This window comes from Rutilus rutilus (assembly GCF_951802725.1).
Source record: "Rutilus rutilus genome assembly, chromosome: 6".
NCBI classification, from domain to species: domain Eukaryota; kingdom Metazoa; phylum Chordata; class Actinopteri; order Cypriniformes; family Leuciscidae; genus Rutilus; species Rutilus rutilus.
The window spans coordinates 26,498,904-26,517,242 of record NC_140214.1 but is presented as its reverse complement, the minus strand read 5'-3'; the positions used below and the strand labels follow the sequence as shown (position 1 = coordinate 26,517,242).

Here is an 18,339-nt window from a genome sequence, read left to right as displayed (position 1 = left end):
AGATGACATCAGTGTTAGGTGATATCAGTGACAGCCTAGATATCAGACAGCACAGAACGCTGTTTTGCCTGCAGGCTGATGTAGGAGATAACTTTTACATGCTATTATAGTTGCAATTTTGGAGACAAGACAGTGCTTTTAAGATGAAGCCAAAAAGGCAAAATATTAAGCCGTTTAGAAAAGAGCAAAAAGATATGTTACATATGTATCGCATGTGAGATAAAGTACACAAATGTACATTTCTAAAGATTTCAATTTTAAATAAATGCTATGTATCTATGTATCGAAGAAGGTATCATGGTTTCCAAAAAAATGAAATATAAATAAGCGGCAAAATAATAAGAAATATTTCTTAAGTATCAAATCAGCACATTAGAATGATTTCTGAAGAATCATGTGATACTGAAGACTGGAGTGATGATGCTAAAAATTCAGCTTTGCGGTCACATTTTTTCTTTTTTTAATTACATTTTCAAATATATTTAACAGAAACAATAGTAAACAGCTATTGTAAATTGTAATATTTCACAATATTACTGCTTTCACTGTATTTTTGATTAAATAAATGCAGCCTTATCAACCGCAAACTTTTGAATGGTATTTCAATCATGACAACTCTCAAAATAGTTTTAGCAATTTAGCATGACAATGATAATGTATTTGGTCTTGGTGGACTAGATCTGCTACACTGCTGCTGCTGCTGCATAAATAGATATTCATAAATCCCGTAGGAGATCTAGGCAGGTGGAGCTGGGGGAGGTGGAAGGTTTCAGAGGAACAAGCTGCAGGACTAGCCTACATCAAACACTGTACCAGATTATTTCGATATATTGGACAAGCAATCTCATTGTCTCAGCAATCTCAGGCCAAACAGCTATCAGCCTGCACCCTCTAGAGTTTCATGACTGAACTAGATTTATAATGTACTTTAGGCTATATAATGCATCTAATTAAGAACACTTTACTTGAAAGAGCTCATCACAAAGCATTATGGGACTGACTTATGCTGCCTACCTTGTGGAGCAGCTTTGGCCTTGGGAATGTGCTTATATGAATGTCTAGACAGGCAGTTGTTTTTAGAACAGAGTTTCAGTGTACAGCGATTTTGTAGTCGCGATGGATTTCAAGAAGGTCAGATCTCCTGGTTCATTTTAATTATGAACACTGCTAGGAATTCTTAAGGATCAAAATAAAAGCAGAAAACAGACCAAGTAAAATCAATAGTTGCCCGGTACATTCTCATCTTTAAATGGTATAATTGGCCGTGCAGATCTGCAACTTCACAGACACATGTAGTAAATAACAAAGCAGCATGTGTAAAGGTGAACCGCACCCTAGGAGTGTCGGAGTCCCGTCTGCAATATTTCAGCAGCGTGCTGTTTATCTAAGTCAGTGGCGAGGAAAGAGGTATAATGCATGCCATGACCTTTGAAATAATACACTTTTTCTTGCTGGCCAGAATATTCAGGCTGACTTCCTTCCAACAGTCACTTAATCAATGTTGGCTAGGTGCGACATTGGTCGCTCTCTCCCTCCTCTATCCGCACGAGTCTGTTTTTCTGGTTTTCCCTCTTTCCGTCTCACCCTCCTTCCTGTGTGTCCTCCAGTTTCTTGTGTCTCGGTATGATCTACAGCTCTGCCGCAGACACGTAGCTGTTATTTATGCTACAGCACACTGGTTTGTACATAACAGCAGCACATGTGTGACCCATTACCACAACCGAAGGGTGATCTGCTCACTCCAGTCAAGCGCAACGGCCCGAGTCACCTTGAGCCATGACAGCCGTGAGGAAATCACACGATCTGCTATCTGTTATAGAGCACCTTATTTAGATGTAGAGAGCTCGAACGGAACCAAGATCCTGGTCAAGTAACAAGTGTTTTTGTGTTTTATCAAAAACATTTTTTTATAAAATTAATGAATCAATATAATTGCAAATAAATCAATCAAATAAAAAGCATATAATTATAATAAATAAAAAATAATAAATAATAAATAATAAACAAACTATAAACATTTAGAAAATATCTAAAATATCCTCTTTAAAAAATGAAAATACCTGATCCCCCCTATAACAAAGCAGCGCTGACACATTCAAACACCTGTTTAGTTTCCGAAGAGTATGTTTTTTTAGTATGGCTGAAAGTTGAAAGTTACTGAGAACAGTGTAACATGAAAATGAAGCCCCCTTGGCTCTGTTCATGTGACAGCCTTTACTTATTCATTCAGTTCCTGACAGAAAAACACAGATCAAACACACAAACCTCTCTATTAGCGCATCTTCTCTTCAGGCTCTGACACTGAGCTAATCAAACTAAAGATAAAACTGACTGTATAGCTGCCACGCCTACCAAACTTTTGACAGACCGACAATCTCACGACCCGAAACGTTGCAGATAACCACAGAATTTGAACGTACATCAAAGCCTTTGAATGTCCCATACTGTTTGCATTTTTGTTTGTTTTTCCACCCCAGTTGCATACTTGAATACATTTTGCTTAAGTAAAAGATTGAATTTGAATATGTTTGGTTCATTTGCAAATGTTCCCAGATACCAGTAAAAGGAAACTGTAGATGGCGCCGGCTGATAGGTCCTTGACTCAATTTGGTAACGATCGCATCGTCATACATACTGTAGCGCAGCTGATTGGTTGCTGTTTCTTCATCGGCCAATGAGCTGCGGCTCAACGTACAAATACCGGTAGTGGCACTATCTTTTTGCAGAAAGATGACATTTAGTGAATTTACCTAATAAAAAAAAAAAAAAAATGATTAGGCAGTAAATTGATTTAAATGGAAGTTTCTGCGACAGACACGCCGAAAGGGCCTGCAAACCCTAGCTGTGTTTGTTCACTATACAACACAGCCTCTTATATTTTATTGCCTAATCAGAGAATTTCACATATTTTTACTCTCACTTTCACCTCACCTGTTCACCGGACTACATTATTCTACTTATTTTGCCTTTGAAACTGAAAGCCTATGATCATTTCACCCTGAAGCTACATTGACCAGGCTGTCGGACATACGACGACTCAAAGTGTGAACTGCTCCAATTACGCGGCTTAGTGAGCATGGCTGTCAGAGCCACAGGGCTGCTTATTCACAATTACTAGAGCAACATCAGTCAGAGAATGGCCACTCAACAGCACTACCGAAAATCTCAACACTAGCGATTTAAAGCCTGTAGCTGTGTCCGAAACTGCTCACTCATTCACTAATCCCTATATAGCGTATGGTATGTGAGTGCACTATATCCGCAAGGAGTGAATGAAATTAAGTGAGTGAATTCGGACGCTGACGTATGTGCTTTTCTCTTGTTACTTGCTTTATAAAATAATATTAATAACAATAACAATCATAATGACTTTATTTTGTAATTGTATAAAGCATACCTCCGTTGCAGCGGATGAATAGTTTCATCGATTGTATAATTGGTTTATAATGCTTAATGTGTATAATCAGTTAGAAATTGTTAGAAACTCTCACGCTCACAGATGACGTGGTCGTTGAGTGCCCTCAGGCGACCGTTATGATTACATTTGAATGTATAAGCTACCTACAGATGATTAACTAATATTTTTAAATCATCCACCAAATTATAATTTCTTCCTTACAGTTTAATGAGTTAACAGAAATGCCACAAATTATTTAAACACCTGGACGTTAGTAAAACACATTAAATTGAGTTAATGCCAAAATAATATATTTTAATACTAAAAATAATATACCTATATAATTGACCTTATTAATATAATTTCATTTCATTTTAATATGCATCTATATAATATTGCACTTTCACGTGCACTCGGTCCTCTCCGCATTAGATTTTGGGAAATAGTGCTTCAGCAAGTGTACATCGAATGTAGACTCAAAATTAGAGAGGATTGTGGGTATAAAGTAGTCAACGAATGTAGGGAATTATGTCGTTCACTCAGAATTCGGACACCACTACAAAAGCCGACACCCGATATAGTGCACTATATAGTGGATAGGGAGCGGTTTCGGACACAGCTCCTGTCACACGTCTGAGTTCACTTCCTCCAAACTAAACTGGACTGGAAGAGCTCACTATATGGACACTATATGAACACATCTGCTCTAGTGAATCGCTAGTGACTCCAATGAGATCTGGCAGCTACAAACATGTTCTGTCAGGATTAATTACTGATGTTAGTCATAATTAGGGAAAACAGCCTTTAATGTGGATTGTGCATCAAGCCGCAGGTTAAAGCTGCAACTCAAACTAGTCTTTATTCAAAATCCAGTAATTCAAATTAAGCCGCAAAGCCCTCGATAATGCAGCAGGGATGCCGATACAGACTCCAGGTGAGTGAATCCACCCAGCCATATTGCACGAGTCCTTGGGAGAGGCCGCGCTCGACAGACGCAGTTTGTATCTGTCAAACGCTCATGATCTACAGCCCTGGGCTTCAAGCCAGCAGATGGTGGGAGAAATTAAACTTGTGACACGGACCGTTGACTGAAGCCAGGGAAGCAGTTGGAGACCACACCTGTAGAGCAGAGGGGGTCTGTGTGTGTTGCGTGAGAGCGCTTCCCTGGTGTGTGCATAAGCAAATGATGCCCTTCCAGGTAAACTAAAAAGTTTTCATTCAGGGAAAAGACCTGAACTGTCATTCAACTGTCAAACACACTGTGATGTCAAATGGTGTCAGTAAATCAGGACGGTTCTGATCCAAAGTGGTCTTTGCCTGTACTTGACTAACTGGAAAAAACATTTATATCTAGTATTGTGAGGCAATGGACCCAATCGTCACCAGAGCAGGCTTCTTAAAAATACAAATAAATAAATACCAGAAACAAGTGATTGTCATGACATTTGGTTCTTTTAAAAATTCTAGAATGTGCGCAAACATTGGAATAAAACCAGAGCCTCCTAAAACAATCAGCATGTATTTTATTTTCTCTCTGCAGTGAACCAACTTTCAAGAGTGTGATTCATTGTTTCTCATGAATATTTTGCAGTGGAAAAACTCCTTTATACCCCTCCCACATATGCGCAACACATGACATGTTTCACAAACAGTGAACTGCTAAATGTATAAAGATTTAGGAGAGATAAAGACAGCAAAGCTGTTGGATGCAATACATGTGAACAAGTAATAACCTGTTTTTTCCAAAGAATCGTATAATATAATCTGATTTGATGAGAACTAAACAGTTCTGTAGTCTGAAATCTGAGAGCAAACAGGTAGCTGAGGGTAGTGAATGCAATTTGAATTGTTTTCCAATAATTGTTCATTCGCTCTTCCTTGAAATTACAAAAAGAATTGTTAATGGAATCTGAATCAGCACTAGAATCATTCCGATTCCCAAACATGTTTGGGAGAAGTTTTCTCCAAATTGCTAATTCAATATTAATTCGCTGGCAGTACGAGTAATGTTTACTAATTACACTGTTAAATATGAGAAAGACAAGAACTCCAGGAGTGCGTACCAGTAGAGCTCTTGAAAAGGATATCTAATGAGGAAACCGCATCTTCAATGTACAGAAATATTCCACTGATCCATCATTTAAAAGAATTCTTGTGGGTTCAGAGGACGATGGGAGTCTTTCCAATTCCTCTCTATGTGATACATGAAAGCATGCACGTCATCACGTCAGTCTGGCACAAGACAAGAGCACCAAATGAATAAGCCAAAAATGAGAGAGGAACTCTTTTTACCATTCGGAGGGATGGTAGGAAAAAGATCTTAGGCATATTCACCCAGAATTACACCTTCTGTTTGCGATTTAGCGGATGCTTGGAATGAAAATCATTCCACCGAACAACGCAAAAGGCACATGTAACAAACTGCTCTGCATTCCTGAACATGCTCTGAACATGACATTCAGTCTTCACTGCAGTCCATGAGTGTCAGTAATGTAAAATTTCTCTGCTATAGAGAAATGAGGAGCACAAATGGGGTGCAGCTAGACGAAGTCATTATGAATTCACACAGAGGCCCATGTTGGCATCCGCACAATGTGATTACAAGAGAGGCATGGCAAATTTTTATTCAACAGACAACAGCTGTGAGCAAATAACGCCCACAACCTTGGTGGAAGTGCAGCCTGGAAGTTGAAATGAAACCTGCTGGTATTCCACAGATTCGTCGTGTATTCTACGGCGATGAGCGAGCCCTGAAGGCATGTTAGGATGCATCAGTGGGCCTCAGAGGATAAGAACGTTCACGCTTCTAGAGCAAACAAACAAATCATAATCACAGAAGAAATCCTCTTGTAACTGCCATCTGTTTAAATTGGGATCAATTATGTTAAGTTCACAATAATTATTTAGCAATATGATTCAAGTGGCTAATTAGACAGGTAAACGCAGTGACACACATATTCCTAAGCTGTGTTCGACCTTCTAAACTCAGGTGGGAGTGATTCATGTGGCTTAAGCAAGTTCTAGCAAATTAACAAAAGTCTGTAAAATAGGTCACTCAACCTCAAGAAGTTTAACTCTATTAAGCACATAATTGCTGGTTGTCTGAGCATTGAGCAAAAAGTTCATTTTCTGCCACCCTGCAACGTTCAACCAAACCAGACCAAACGAATCAAACCGAACCAAAGCCAAACCACACAAAAAATAAAGCAAAGCAAAACACAAAGCGAAGCAACGCACAAAACAAAACACTCCATTGCTTTAAGGTTGCTTTATGTTTAACTGCTTTTTACATGGCACTCTGAAATACCATACTAGTTGGTCAATCATGCGATATGTGGTCAAATATTTTGTATAATGACTGTTGAACTCCACAACAGCTGCTTTCCTATATAGATGTGCTCACTTATTTTCTCTCGTATCACTTTGTGTTTTCTTCTTTTTCTCTCAATTTTAACATTTAATGTCCTTTTTATTCTAATTAGATGCATAAAACAAAACCCCTTTAAATCGGGAGTCCTGATGATACTGCCAGTGTTTATTTTGTGATAATGACTGGCTGACCGCATGTGAAATAGATTATGGTTCTGACTTATTATCATATTCATATACCATGCTATTTACATGGGACATTTCCAAGAAAATTAGAATGGAACTTTTGCCTAATAAAAAATAAAAAAAACACTTTACTTTTTGTATTTAAACCAGTACAAGCACCACAGTTCTGCCCTGGTTACACAGTGATAAAAATGAATGTGTTATATTTCAGCCTAATATAATTTCTATGAGCTTAAGATGAGTCGACTGCATTTCTGGCAGAGATTCCCAAGACCCTCCGAATGTACGCAGAGGACATCCTTTAGTAAGTCATTAGAGAACATCATTATCATTCAACTTCTCCTTTGTGCTGGTCTTTCAGCATTGCTGTAGGACACAAATGATGCATTGCTCGCTATGAACAATGAGCTATAAATAGAGTTCATTCTGTCCTGCAGGATCCTGTGGGCGTCCAACTTATCCACTTCACTGTGGAAAGCAGCTAAAAGAGCAAAACTGCCTGCCTTCAACATGGCACCTCTTTCTTACTGACCAGGGCCACAGGACTCTAACATTCATCAGATGTTTTCTTCATTCGAGGCTTCTAATTTCAACTAAATGGCCTTTGTCTGCTCATACACGGAGGCAAAAAATAAGATTAAAAGGGATTACACTGGGGGCACGTGTGTAATACCAAACACATGGTGCAGGGGTGGGTCAGCCGTTACTACAAGGAATTCTGAGGGATATTTTAAGATATTCATTTTAATAGTATTTGAATTGTTGACATTTCATCATGCTCTCATATTCCCAATCTTACGCTTCACTCTTATTTCTCAGCACATGACAGTATTGCTAAACATGGGGCAAGATCCAATGGCTTGCATAGAGAAATGGGTCAAGGGGGTTAACAACTTTATACTTAGACACTACTAATGACGCAAGACACTATATCGACGCTGTCGGGCAGAAACAGTATTTCCACATTTCGTCAATTTTATATCTTTTTTCATAAACCGTTACTCGATCTGTGGGTTTTGCAAATATCTAACCAATGAAAAGTATTAAAAATAGCTTATGCCTAAACCTCGTAACTCCATTAGACCTGTAAGTAAAACCTCATCTCTGCTTGTTTGCAATGCAAGTGTAAAAAAAGAACTGGTTCTTTGAATAAGTACAGCGTTTTCTTTACTCAAGAAACACTATATATAAGGCTAATATTTCACGTATTTGAGCAGCTGAGAAGAGCGTCTTAGTCTAGCATTTGCCGTTGAGTCATAGCCAATTCTGTCTTAAATAGCCAGTGTGAATCACATCATCTTCAATACCATGAGATTTTTTGACAAAATGACAGAAAAACTGAGCGCCACATAGCTACAGTAAACTTTATAACCTGTAAGTTGATGAAAACATAATGAGATACACTTACTGCCTCAGATGCAGCCATTCTAATGACAGACAAAACACCTATGTCCAAAATTCGCTGGTGAATCGGGTTGGGAATCGAAAATAGATTCCAATTCTGGAATCGGACACTTAAGGCCGGGAATCGATTCCTGTGTGTGCATTTTAATGTGGTTTTAAACCATTCAAGCGCAAGACGACGCAAAAGAGAACTCAATTTGGCACACATGTGTTGTTTTCAGTGCTGGTCACATCCAGAGTGTGTGCACAAATACAAAATTGAGTTCTCTTTCGCGTCTTTTTGCGCCCGAACACAAAATGATGTGAAAATATCCTCGCACACAGTTGGTTATGTCTAAAGTGAACATAACCAGTTGAGAATAAAAACGCATGTGTAACAGTATATTGGATCTGAGCATTAAGCCTAATAAACCTGCTGCCATCTGTGCATTCATCATAACATTAATGTTAATCAAAGAATAAAAGAAAAAGAAAATCCCTCAATGATCTCAACTGAATAACTTTTGTAACTTTAATAAGGATTCATCTATATTTAAAAAAAGAAAGAAAACTATGCAGTGTTATCTTACATTTGATTTCAATTTTTTAACTTTGTTCAGTTGTATTTATTTGTGCTATACTGCTAATTTGATTCTTTGTTTTTATTGTATTACTCACTGTTTACTTGTCTTTAATAATGTTTGAAATTTATATTAATTAGTCTAGTTTCGTACTTAGTTGTTTTTAGGCTGCTGATTTTTTACTGATAATAAATCTGAAAATGAAAAATACTTCTAAAGCATTTAAAAAATCTTAGTTAAATATTAATTTTAACATTTACCAATACATTATTAAAATCAAACATTGTATTTGTTAATATCATTTAAAGGACCTGGACTGACAAAGAACAGTTGCGTTTTTATTTACTAACATTAGCAAAGATTAATACATACTGTAAAAAATACATTGCTCAGTTGTTAGTTAATGTTAGTTAAACATCAACTAACATTAATGGGAACTATATATTTAATTTGAATAGATAACTTTTTTTTATAAAAATACTTCCACCACTTGTTGTGGCTAGTGGATTAAGCGTGGCCTGGTGGGGAGTGTTCAAATCTACCTAGGGTCATTTCACAATCCCACCCCATCTTCTCCTGTCACTTCTCCACTATTTGTCCAGTTGAAGGCAAAAACTCATGCAATAATGTATAAAAATGGTCAAACCCAGGGCCATCAAATGCCCAGTGGGACGTCTCACCTTCCAGCACAGTGAGTTTGGCGCTGGTGTTGATTTCTCCCATGCTGTTGGTGGCTGTGCACTCATAGATGGCCTCGTCCCTGTGAGTGCGCAGTGGCTGTATGCGGAGAACTGAGCCCGAACCGTCATCAAATTCAATCACCTGAGAAAGAAAGACACACACACACACCGTTAAATGTTTTTCTCTCTTCTCGTCTTAAATTTACGACAAACCCTCAGACAGATCGTATGTCTTCAAAAAGCGGTGGGTCTTTAATCACCTCCCTCTGAACTTCCAGCCAACTACTGTCTGGAGTTATTCTCCTAGAACTTTTACATATGATATGTTACAGCCTGGTGCAGAAAACCTGAATTCAGCCTGGCGTGTATGGGGCTGGAATACCTAGGACACTTAAGAGATGATACATTTAGTGTATTTAGGCTAATGTGTTCTCCTCCCAGATCTGTGTGCATTGCCTCATTTAGATCAAGAGCAGGCCTAGGCGACATGGTAGAAACAATTATATATATTATATATGATTAAATATATGTTGTAGTGCTGTCAATTGATCAACAAAATTAACTAGATTAATCGCAATTAAAAACATTTATCTTTTATATATTTATAATGTAATAATTTCACAGTTAATCTCCAAATTAATGTTGAGACAACATAAAGACAGTATATTTTAAATACTTGTTTAATGGCATATAAAGGCCAGTATCACTGATACCAATACAGCTACTGATGTCTCATAAAAATAAATTTCCCCCCAATTTCAAACATTAATTATAGCCACTCAACATTTCAGTGTAATTGAAAGCTATACATTTTTTAACATTTATTTAAGTGAACTTCAAATAATCCTCACTTAAATCCATAATAAATGTCATATTTACCTGTGTCCTTCCTACATGTCTAACAGGTAGGACATACAGAAATTGAATATCAAGTTATCAAACAGTCTGCAACTGCATAAATTATAAATTAATTATATAGACTAATCCTTATTAAAGCTACAAAAGCAGTGAGTAATTTTCTCTGTTACCTTTGTTCTTTGATTAACTTTACTGACAGACAGAATTAGTCACTTTAAGACCAGCAGCTGCTGACAGAGACGCGGATCTCACACGCGCCTCATTCTCTCACAAATATTTACATTCAAGACTTTATTTAACTCATTTAAGACTTCTCTTATGAGGATACTCGACAAAACAGACATTTTGGCATACATTTTGGCATGTTATTGTTCTTTCAAGCACAAAAGAGAACTCGATTCTGGTGCGCAATCTGCGTTGTGTGTGTGTCAGGACACAGCCAGCGCGTTCTCTTTTGCCTTATCCCGCTTGAATGGTTTAAAAGCATTTGCATGAATTAGAGCGTGATCATATAATGTAATGGTAGCCAAAGGATGACAGAAAAAACAGATGCTGCGTTAACTGCGTTAAATATTTTTTACGCGTTAAACTGAAAGAAATAATCGCATGCGTTAATGCGTTAACGTTGACAGGCCTACTATTTTGACAATATTTTACAAAACATTTATATATAAATGTTTGTTATTAGATACAAGTTGGTTTGGTTTGACATTTTTAAGTTTGACTTTTTAAATTTATTTATTATGTTTAAATTATGATTACGTATTTATTTATTTATTTATTTAATTTAAGTATTTTGTATATATTATATATTTAAATATTTATTTTTTGCTGGAATGGGTAAATAAATAACATTGACAATTTTTTTTTTTTCTGAAATTGGTCCTTTTTTTTTTTTTAAAGTGTCCAAATACTTTTTTTTATTTTTTTTTACGTTTTTAAATAAATAAATTAACAAACATTGCTCTGAAATAGGTGAAAGGTTAGTTTTTTTTTTTTTTTTTTTTTTTTTTTTTGCTGAGCTATTTTTCTTTAAGTAGCCCTGTTCCCTGTTGAAAAATATTGGGCCTTCATACTGACCCCAAACCATGAAGAGGTACATTCAGATCTCAGCTTAAACCCTAACACAGACAGAACAGGAAATGGGGCGAAGGGAATAGAGGGACAACACAGAGGGGTGTGAGGTGACTGAGGGCAACACAAAAGAATATATCAGCATAAGATTGCAAGAAGAAAAACAAGAGTGTTGTGCAAATTCATGATGATGGAAAGAAGAAAGGCATCATGATGATGTGGCATGGGAAAGACACTGACATGCTAAGGAGAGGCAGGGAAACACAGTTAGTCACCTCAAAGCGCTGGGAGCTAACTTTCTTTCCTTTCTTCATCCATGTGATCCGAGGCTTGGGCTCACCCGCTGCTTGGCACACAAAGGACGCCACTCCTCCTGAAATCCCTGTCTGGTCCTCTGGAGATTTGATGAAATTTGGCAAGCCTTGAAAAGTGAGGTGAAAAGGAGAAGAAAAAAAAATTAGTTTCTGGACTGTGGTCGCACAAAACTTTGTTAAACTAGTTATGAACAGGAACTAAGTTAACACCTGCAGCTGAGCCTGAGAGAGACTTTCACCCACAAGCCACCTAATACTTCTCAGAATGTCCCATGCTCTGTATGACAGCTTCTTCTTGACTTATTCTTATTTAAACTTTTTATTTATTTATTTTTTATTTCACAGAACATTCGCTAAAACCCTTTAAAAGTCAATGAGGCAGTCATAAGCAGCGCATTAAGACGTAGTGTCCAGACAAAAATAGTTCAACGTCTCGAGAACCCTGTGTTCCGATGCACTCCGTCTAGATCTTGAGATGTAAATTTAGCCAATTCATTTTATACTATTAATTATAAAACCAAGAACATGATAAAAGATTAACTAACTGTTCGCATTAGCCATGTTTCCACTGCCAGGCCAAAAGCGAGTGTGCTAGTGCGTGTCAGGGCCAGTCACGTTTCCACCGTCACTTCTGGGCTTGATCGGGCCTCCTTCGGGCCAACAGCCAGGGTTTTTTGGCCCAAAGAATACCTTGGACCAAAGAGGGCTTGAGGAGTTGTTATGGTCAAAGGTGTATTAGTTTATCTGAGCAGGGTCAACACCATTTCCCATGTTATCTCAACATTTAAGACATTTAAAATGTTCATTCTTTCTAAAGAAATGTGAACTAAGCATATATTTTATCAATATTTTTCTAAAAGTCATAAAAGCCATAATGGAGTTGGTCTGTGCATTCCTGTTATCACAAATGCATGGCAGCAGGCGCGACTGAATAAGTATGTGTGCTCTCTTTTTATGTGAGATCATGATACAGTATACCAGTTTGATTCAGAATTATTGATGAAGAATTATTGACGCCCAGCACGTTGTAAGCCCTGGCTCGCACTGGCCCGACAGTGGAAAAGCGGCTATTTTGTCACATTATTATTTATTTTTTTATAATTAAATCACACTTAAGTTTAAACACTGACAGCCCTGTTAAATATACATTAATTGCATACATTTAACTGTCAATAATTGTTATACAATCATAAGTGTTAAACTGACAAAATGTGTTGCTACTTTTTATAATCACACAAAATTAAAGTATTAACCTGGCAGTCCTAAAAAACACAAAATAAACACAGTCAATGTGATTCAACAGCCAAAAATAGCCTCAAGAATTAAGAAACAATGAAAACATTTCATTCTGTATTCAAAAAGAGAAATGTTGACAATGGTGTGGCTTCAACAACTAGTCGCTAAACAACATTGTTTTTTTAGTTTTTTAAAGAGGCCAGTCAGAGCACGCTGCAGCTCATGGCTTTCTGGGAGAACAGCTCACACACCCTGCGTTGTTGTCATGCATTTACAACAATGGGACAAGTTTCACCACTGCTCAAGCCAGGTAGTGAAGATAAAAACCCACATGTATCGCCTGAGTCATTTCACACATGTAATGGCTTGTTTTTAAAGACATTTGTCAGAATCACAGCTACTGAGAAACATTCTGCGGAAACAGTGGGTGATGCGGGTGAAAGGTGAATTACTAAATATTATACTAGGCGTACCACTTGCATTTTCAATTCCCTAAGCATCATTCACTAACGACTTCAGATCAGAAACCCAACCTTACTCAATCTAATAAAGCATGGATTCACATCTGTAAATACTTCACCTACATTAAATATAAAATACACAAACAAGACCCTGAAAACCACCTTTAGCCCGCTGTCTTTCCTTTTACGCAACACAACAAGATTAAATGAAATACATTTTCTCATATGTATTACCTCATTATTTCATCTGACTCCATAAATGAAAAAGGTTTTAATGATATCTGAGCATCACTAAATGTGAGCGAATGTTTGATTATTCTTTTTAACTCTTTAAGTATATTTTACCCGTTCAGATTAGGAAACCATGTCGCTCAGAGGTCCTCACGCCTTCTGTTTACACACGGGTCTCACGTTCACAAGCTCATCAGTTTTGGTCACCAAACAGAGGTAAATACCTGAGATGGTCGCATTCACGCTTACACAATCAAAGATACTTTGGTATAGCCCCCATGGAATTGCATACACTTGAATTTAAGGTAACGTTTACTTCAGGCAGAGGTATGGCCACTACTACAGATACAAGTCAACCAACTTTACTTGTCTTATAATAGCTTTGGATCGGCCATGCCGTGGTTTCCCACACACACTTATCTAAAGTAACATTAAATTAAAACAGAGGTAAGACACACCCAGATTTAGGTTGGTCAAGCAGCACTTTTGCTGCCCTAAACGGCCCTAAAAAGTAAACTACACTTGAATCAGTGCCAAATATTAGTCGTCACTAATCTGACACAGACTTGCGGTAACATACAAATCTGTTTAATTTACTTGGGAAAACAATTTCAGAATCAGTCAGAATAAAAGCAAATGTTTACAATTTAATGACCAGGTAATAGAACAATAATTCAAAATCCAATTCATAGAACAACAACAATTCAGAAATCGAGGAATTGTAGAAATATTTACCTGGCAACAAAAACTACACACAGCGATTGTGTGGGAAGTCTACCTACAGACTCCTCGAACCTTTTGCCAATTTTCCAATAATTAGATTTTGGTCCCCTATTGAGGGGTTCACAACTGTGGGATCAGAATTTGTAATTTAATGGGTTCTTGATCCCTGTAGAAGAGAATACTTAGTTACATACAGGAGGTAGTTTGAATGGAGGATCTGGGGGAGGGCACACCTTTAAGGGGCACACCACATTTCTACATATGTTATATATGTTACATATGCAAGAGAGGTCAAATGTTAATTCTCAGGAGAGCCTTTTGTTTTCTCAAGGGGTAGCCCAGACCTACTGGCACCCGCCTTACAACCCCATGATTTCTGATAATCTCGTTTAGGAGGACGACGCAAAATCCATTATCACAGTGAAACATCTCCAGTGAACCACGGGACATGTTGGTATAGATCACGGTGTCCTAGCGGGCGGTCCACGGTGGGAATCTAATCCTCTCTTAGTCAAGGGAGAGATAAATTGCAGCGGTGTGGAGACTACATGCGGTTGTACATATGATTTTCTTGGAGGGAACAAGCCAGGGGAATACGATGACATCGCAATGGTGTCCTTCCTCCTTTATACTTTTGGATCAGAAGGGGAGTGCTGAAGAAAACAAAATCAATACCTAGTTAACATTACATAGCACCTACGGGTAGGGTGGTGAAGTACTGACTAGCAGACATCACTACAGTGTGCTGGGGGTGGCTTGGTTTGCCCTTGCTCTAGGACATAACCCCCACCGGAGCTATATAAGAGAAGAAGACGCCCACAACTGTGAGGCTGTTTGTGTGTATGCACCTGTATGTGTATCCATTGTAAAATCTAAGCCAATGTGTACCACACCAGCACCCCTATGACCCACAGGAGTATTGGCTGGCCTGACATTTAAATGACATTTACGTGCTGGCTCCTCTGGAGACTGTTTTGATTGGCACCACAGAGCAATGCACGCCCTTATAAAAGCCTTTCTGGCTACTTTTATCTCCATTATACCCACACAAGAGGGTGGAAAGGAAGTTTTGGGAGCTAATGGCCTCCTCATTGCAGCCATCATGGTTAGATACTGCTAGTTTAATGGGTAAACCCCCAACAAGATTCTACAGTATACTTGCTGGGAATTCCCAAAATATGGATACTTGGGGTTGCGTGTGATTTCAAGCATGAGATTAGTGTCAGTTTGACATTCAAGGCAAGGCAAGTTTATTTATATAGCACATTTCATACACTATGGCAATTCAAAGTGCTTTATATAGAAAGGAATAAAAATAATCACAAAATAAAAGCAAGGAATATTAAAACAGTTTTTCAAAATGCTTTACATAGAAAGGAATTAAAATTTCACACTATGGCAATTCAAAGTGTTTTGCATAGAATATAGGCACGAAATAAAAGCGAGGGAAATTAAAACAGTTATAAAAGGAATTAGAGTAAAATTAATTAAAGTAGTAAAAAGATGATACATAGAAAAAAATAAACTTCTCATCTGGCAAAACACCGCTGTATCTTATTTTGCATCTTTCAATTTCCCCAATTAAGTGGTTTATGTTTCTCTCTTACCCAATTCTCAGTGCCATTTGAGTTCAGTTTAGAATCAAAAGGAAGAATACAGTGCAGTCAGTCGGACGTCCAGCGGATACTCTGAGATTTTCCCATGATGGAAAGATTCAAGAGTCCTATAACATCGGTCATGACATTTCTATTAGCGTGTGTGTGTGTGTGTGTGTGTGTGTGTGGGGGGGGGTCCCTTTGTTTACGAGTGAGGATCAGTGGGCATTAGGCCACCTGGGCACATGTTTCAAATTAAAGTACATATAAACTGCTGAGAGTTTAAGCACATGAGATGCATGAATGAATCACAAAGGTCCACAGGAAAGGCAGATAATAAGGGTCTAGAGAGAGAGATCATTTTTTCTGATATTCTCACAATTTCAACTTTGATCTTTAAGAATAGCACTTAAACTTCATATTTAGCGCTAACTTTTGGATATTTGGTTTGTATAATTATTTAACATTTACACAAAGTCAAAAAGCTGAAACTAAAACTAATTAAATTAGATTCTGCATACTGGTTATCAGACATTTGCATAAAAATTATTTGTATATTTCTATAATATAACACTTAGAATTATAGGATCACTATGTGATGTTGAAAATGTAATAACAACCTCAGAGCATTAATCTCAATACACAACCACATTTCTACATTTATTTCTGACCTGGGGAGAAAGAAAAACCTATGACTAGAAAGCCTAGTCCAGTCTAAAACAGTTTATTGTGATTTTTTATTTTTATTGTGAACAAAATTGTAAATATTTATTGGGGTGTTTATGGTAGGCTACATTCTGATTGATTTGGTAATCAAGAGGACCTTTCCAGTGGCCAGTGACATTATCTAAGGTGCTCTTGAAACATTTGTAGAGCTCTCAAAAGTCTTAAAGCTAACAGATCGACGTAGTGCAGTTGTGCCCCCAACATGTTTGTGAATTGACAGAGGAGAGGTTCAGGGCTCAGGGTTACTTGATGCTCAAAGAGACTGTTGAGAACACAGGTCATAGGAGGAGATGAGAGGGACCGGGCCCTGACCTCCCAGGTGGCTCTCCTGTCGTCCCAGTCCTTTTGTATTAACCAACTCAATAAATCCACAGGCGCTAGAACAGGTGGCCTTGGACACCTGTTGACATTTATTTTTTCTACAGACTAGAGTCATGCTTTAGACAGCAGCATGTGGCCAGTGTAAGGGGAGGACAGCAAATTCCTGATCAAGATGAAAGAACTTTACTTTTACTTGCAAACACGTTTTGCTTGCGTCTTGAGGTTACGTCAATTTTCAAGATGGGTAATTTAAGGCTTTCCCTGGAGGAGACTTGTGTTGCAAAATGCATCTGAATTTTGTTGGAATGTTTTAAGCATTTATACAGCTTTTAAGAAAAAAGGCTTTAGAGTGGAGATGACAAATGGACACCAGCAATTAGCAGCATTCCCGCTCCGCAGAAACACCCGATCCGGATTGAGTACAAGGATCAATACACAAAGCAGGGAGCCAACCATTCGTTCTCATTAATAATAGATTAGCAAGTTATCATTTTCACTTGTGCTCTGAGCGGAAATGTGTCCGATGCTATCAGCTGCGGTGGTTTTAGTGAAACTTCTCCATTAACTGGGTTTTAGACCTTTTACAGAATTTTGCTTTCAATTAACTCTACATCAAGCCAGTCATTTTGCTCTATCGGTTTAATATCTCCAGTTTCCTTTATTGACATGCACGATTCCCTCGCCAAATCCAATGCAGTGGCATCTGCGGCAAACGGGTCTGCTTGTAGGAAAAGAGACGATTGGCTGTGAAAGTTGTTTGAAATGACAACTTATCAACACTGCTTTTCCAGGCCTTGAGAGAAACGCAGAATTCAATGGGCCGAAGAATGGAAACAAACAAACGACTGGATAAGTAAGGCACTAAAAACTAAAGGAAGAACAATTCCCAGTGGGAATTCTTTCTCTAAGTGATACAGTGTTAGGCTGCTGTTGAGTGCGCCACTTTCTAATGTTATTAAATTATTTAGGAGAATGTGCAGAACACAAATTCTGAGCACAATTATGCATATCCCTCTGTGAGGAGCATTAAAGTAATGGATTTCCTCCTAAAACACTGCTGGAGAATTATCTTAAAGGGACAGTTCGGCTAAAAAACTGTTTACTCAAATTGATTACTCACCTTTGTGTCGTTCCAAACCTTTTTCAGTGAAAAAGAAATGGTGAAGGACACTCTTTAAAATATAATGAAAGTAAATGAGGCCTG

General features: G+C 37.8%; 1 protein-coding gene across 11 annotated transcripts in view; it reads right to left on the bottom strand.

The window, feature by feature from the left end:
* Positions 1 to 18,339, bottom strand: part of ptprfb (protein tyrosine phosphatase receptor type Fb) — a 192,252-nt gene that overhangs the window by 87,503 nt on the left and 86,410 nt on the right. For all 11 annotated transcript variants that reach the window (XM_084412143.1, XM_084412138.1, XM_084412145.1 and 8 more), the window contains exons 3-4: positions 11,804 to 11,949; positions 9,597 to 9,738 (exon numbers count right to left, since the gene is read on the bottom strand). In XM_084412143.1, coding sequence (XP_084268269.1) covers positions 9,597 to 9,738; positions 11,804 to 11,949 — 288 coding nt within the window. The remainder of the gene's footprint in view (positions 1 to 9,596; positions 9,739 to 11,803; positions 11,950 to 18,339) is intronic.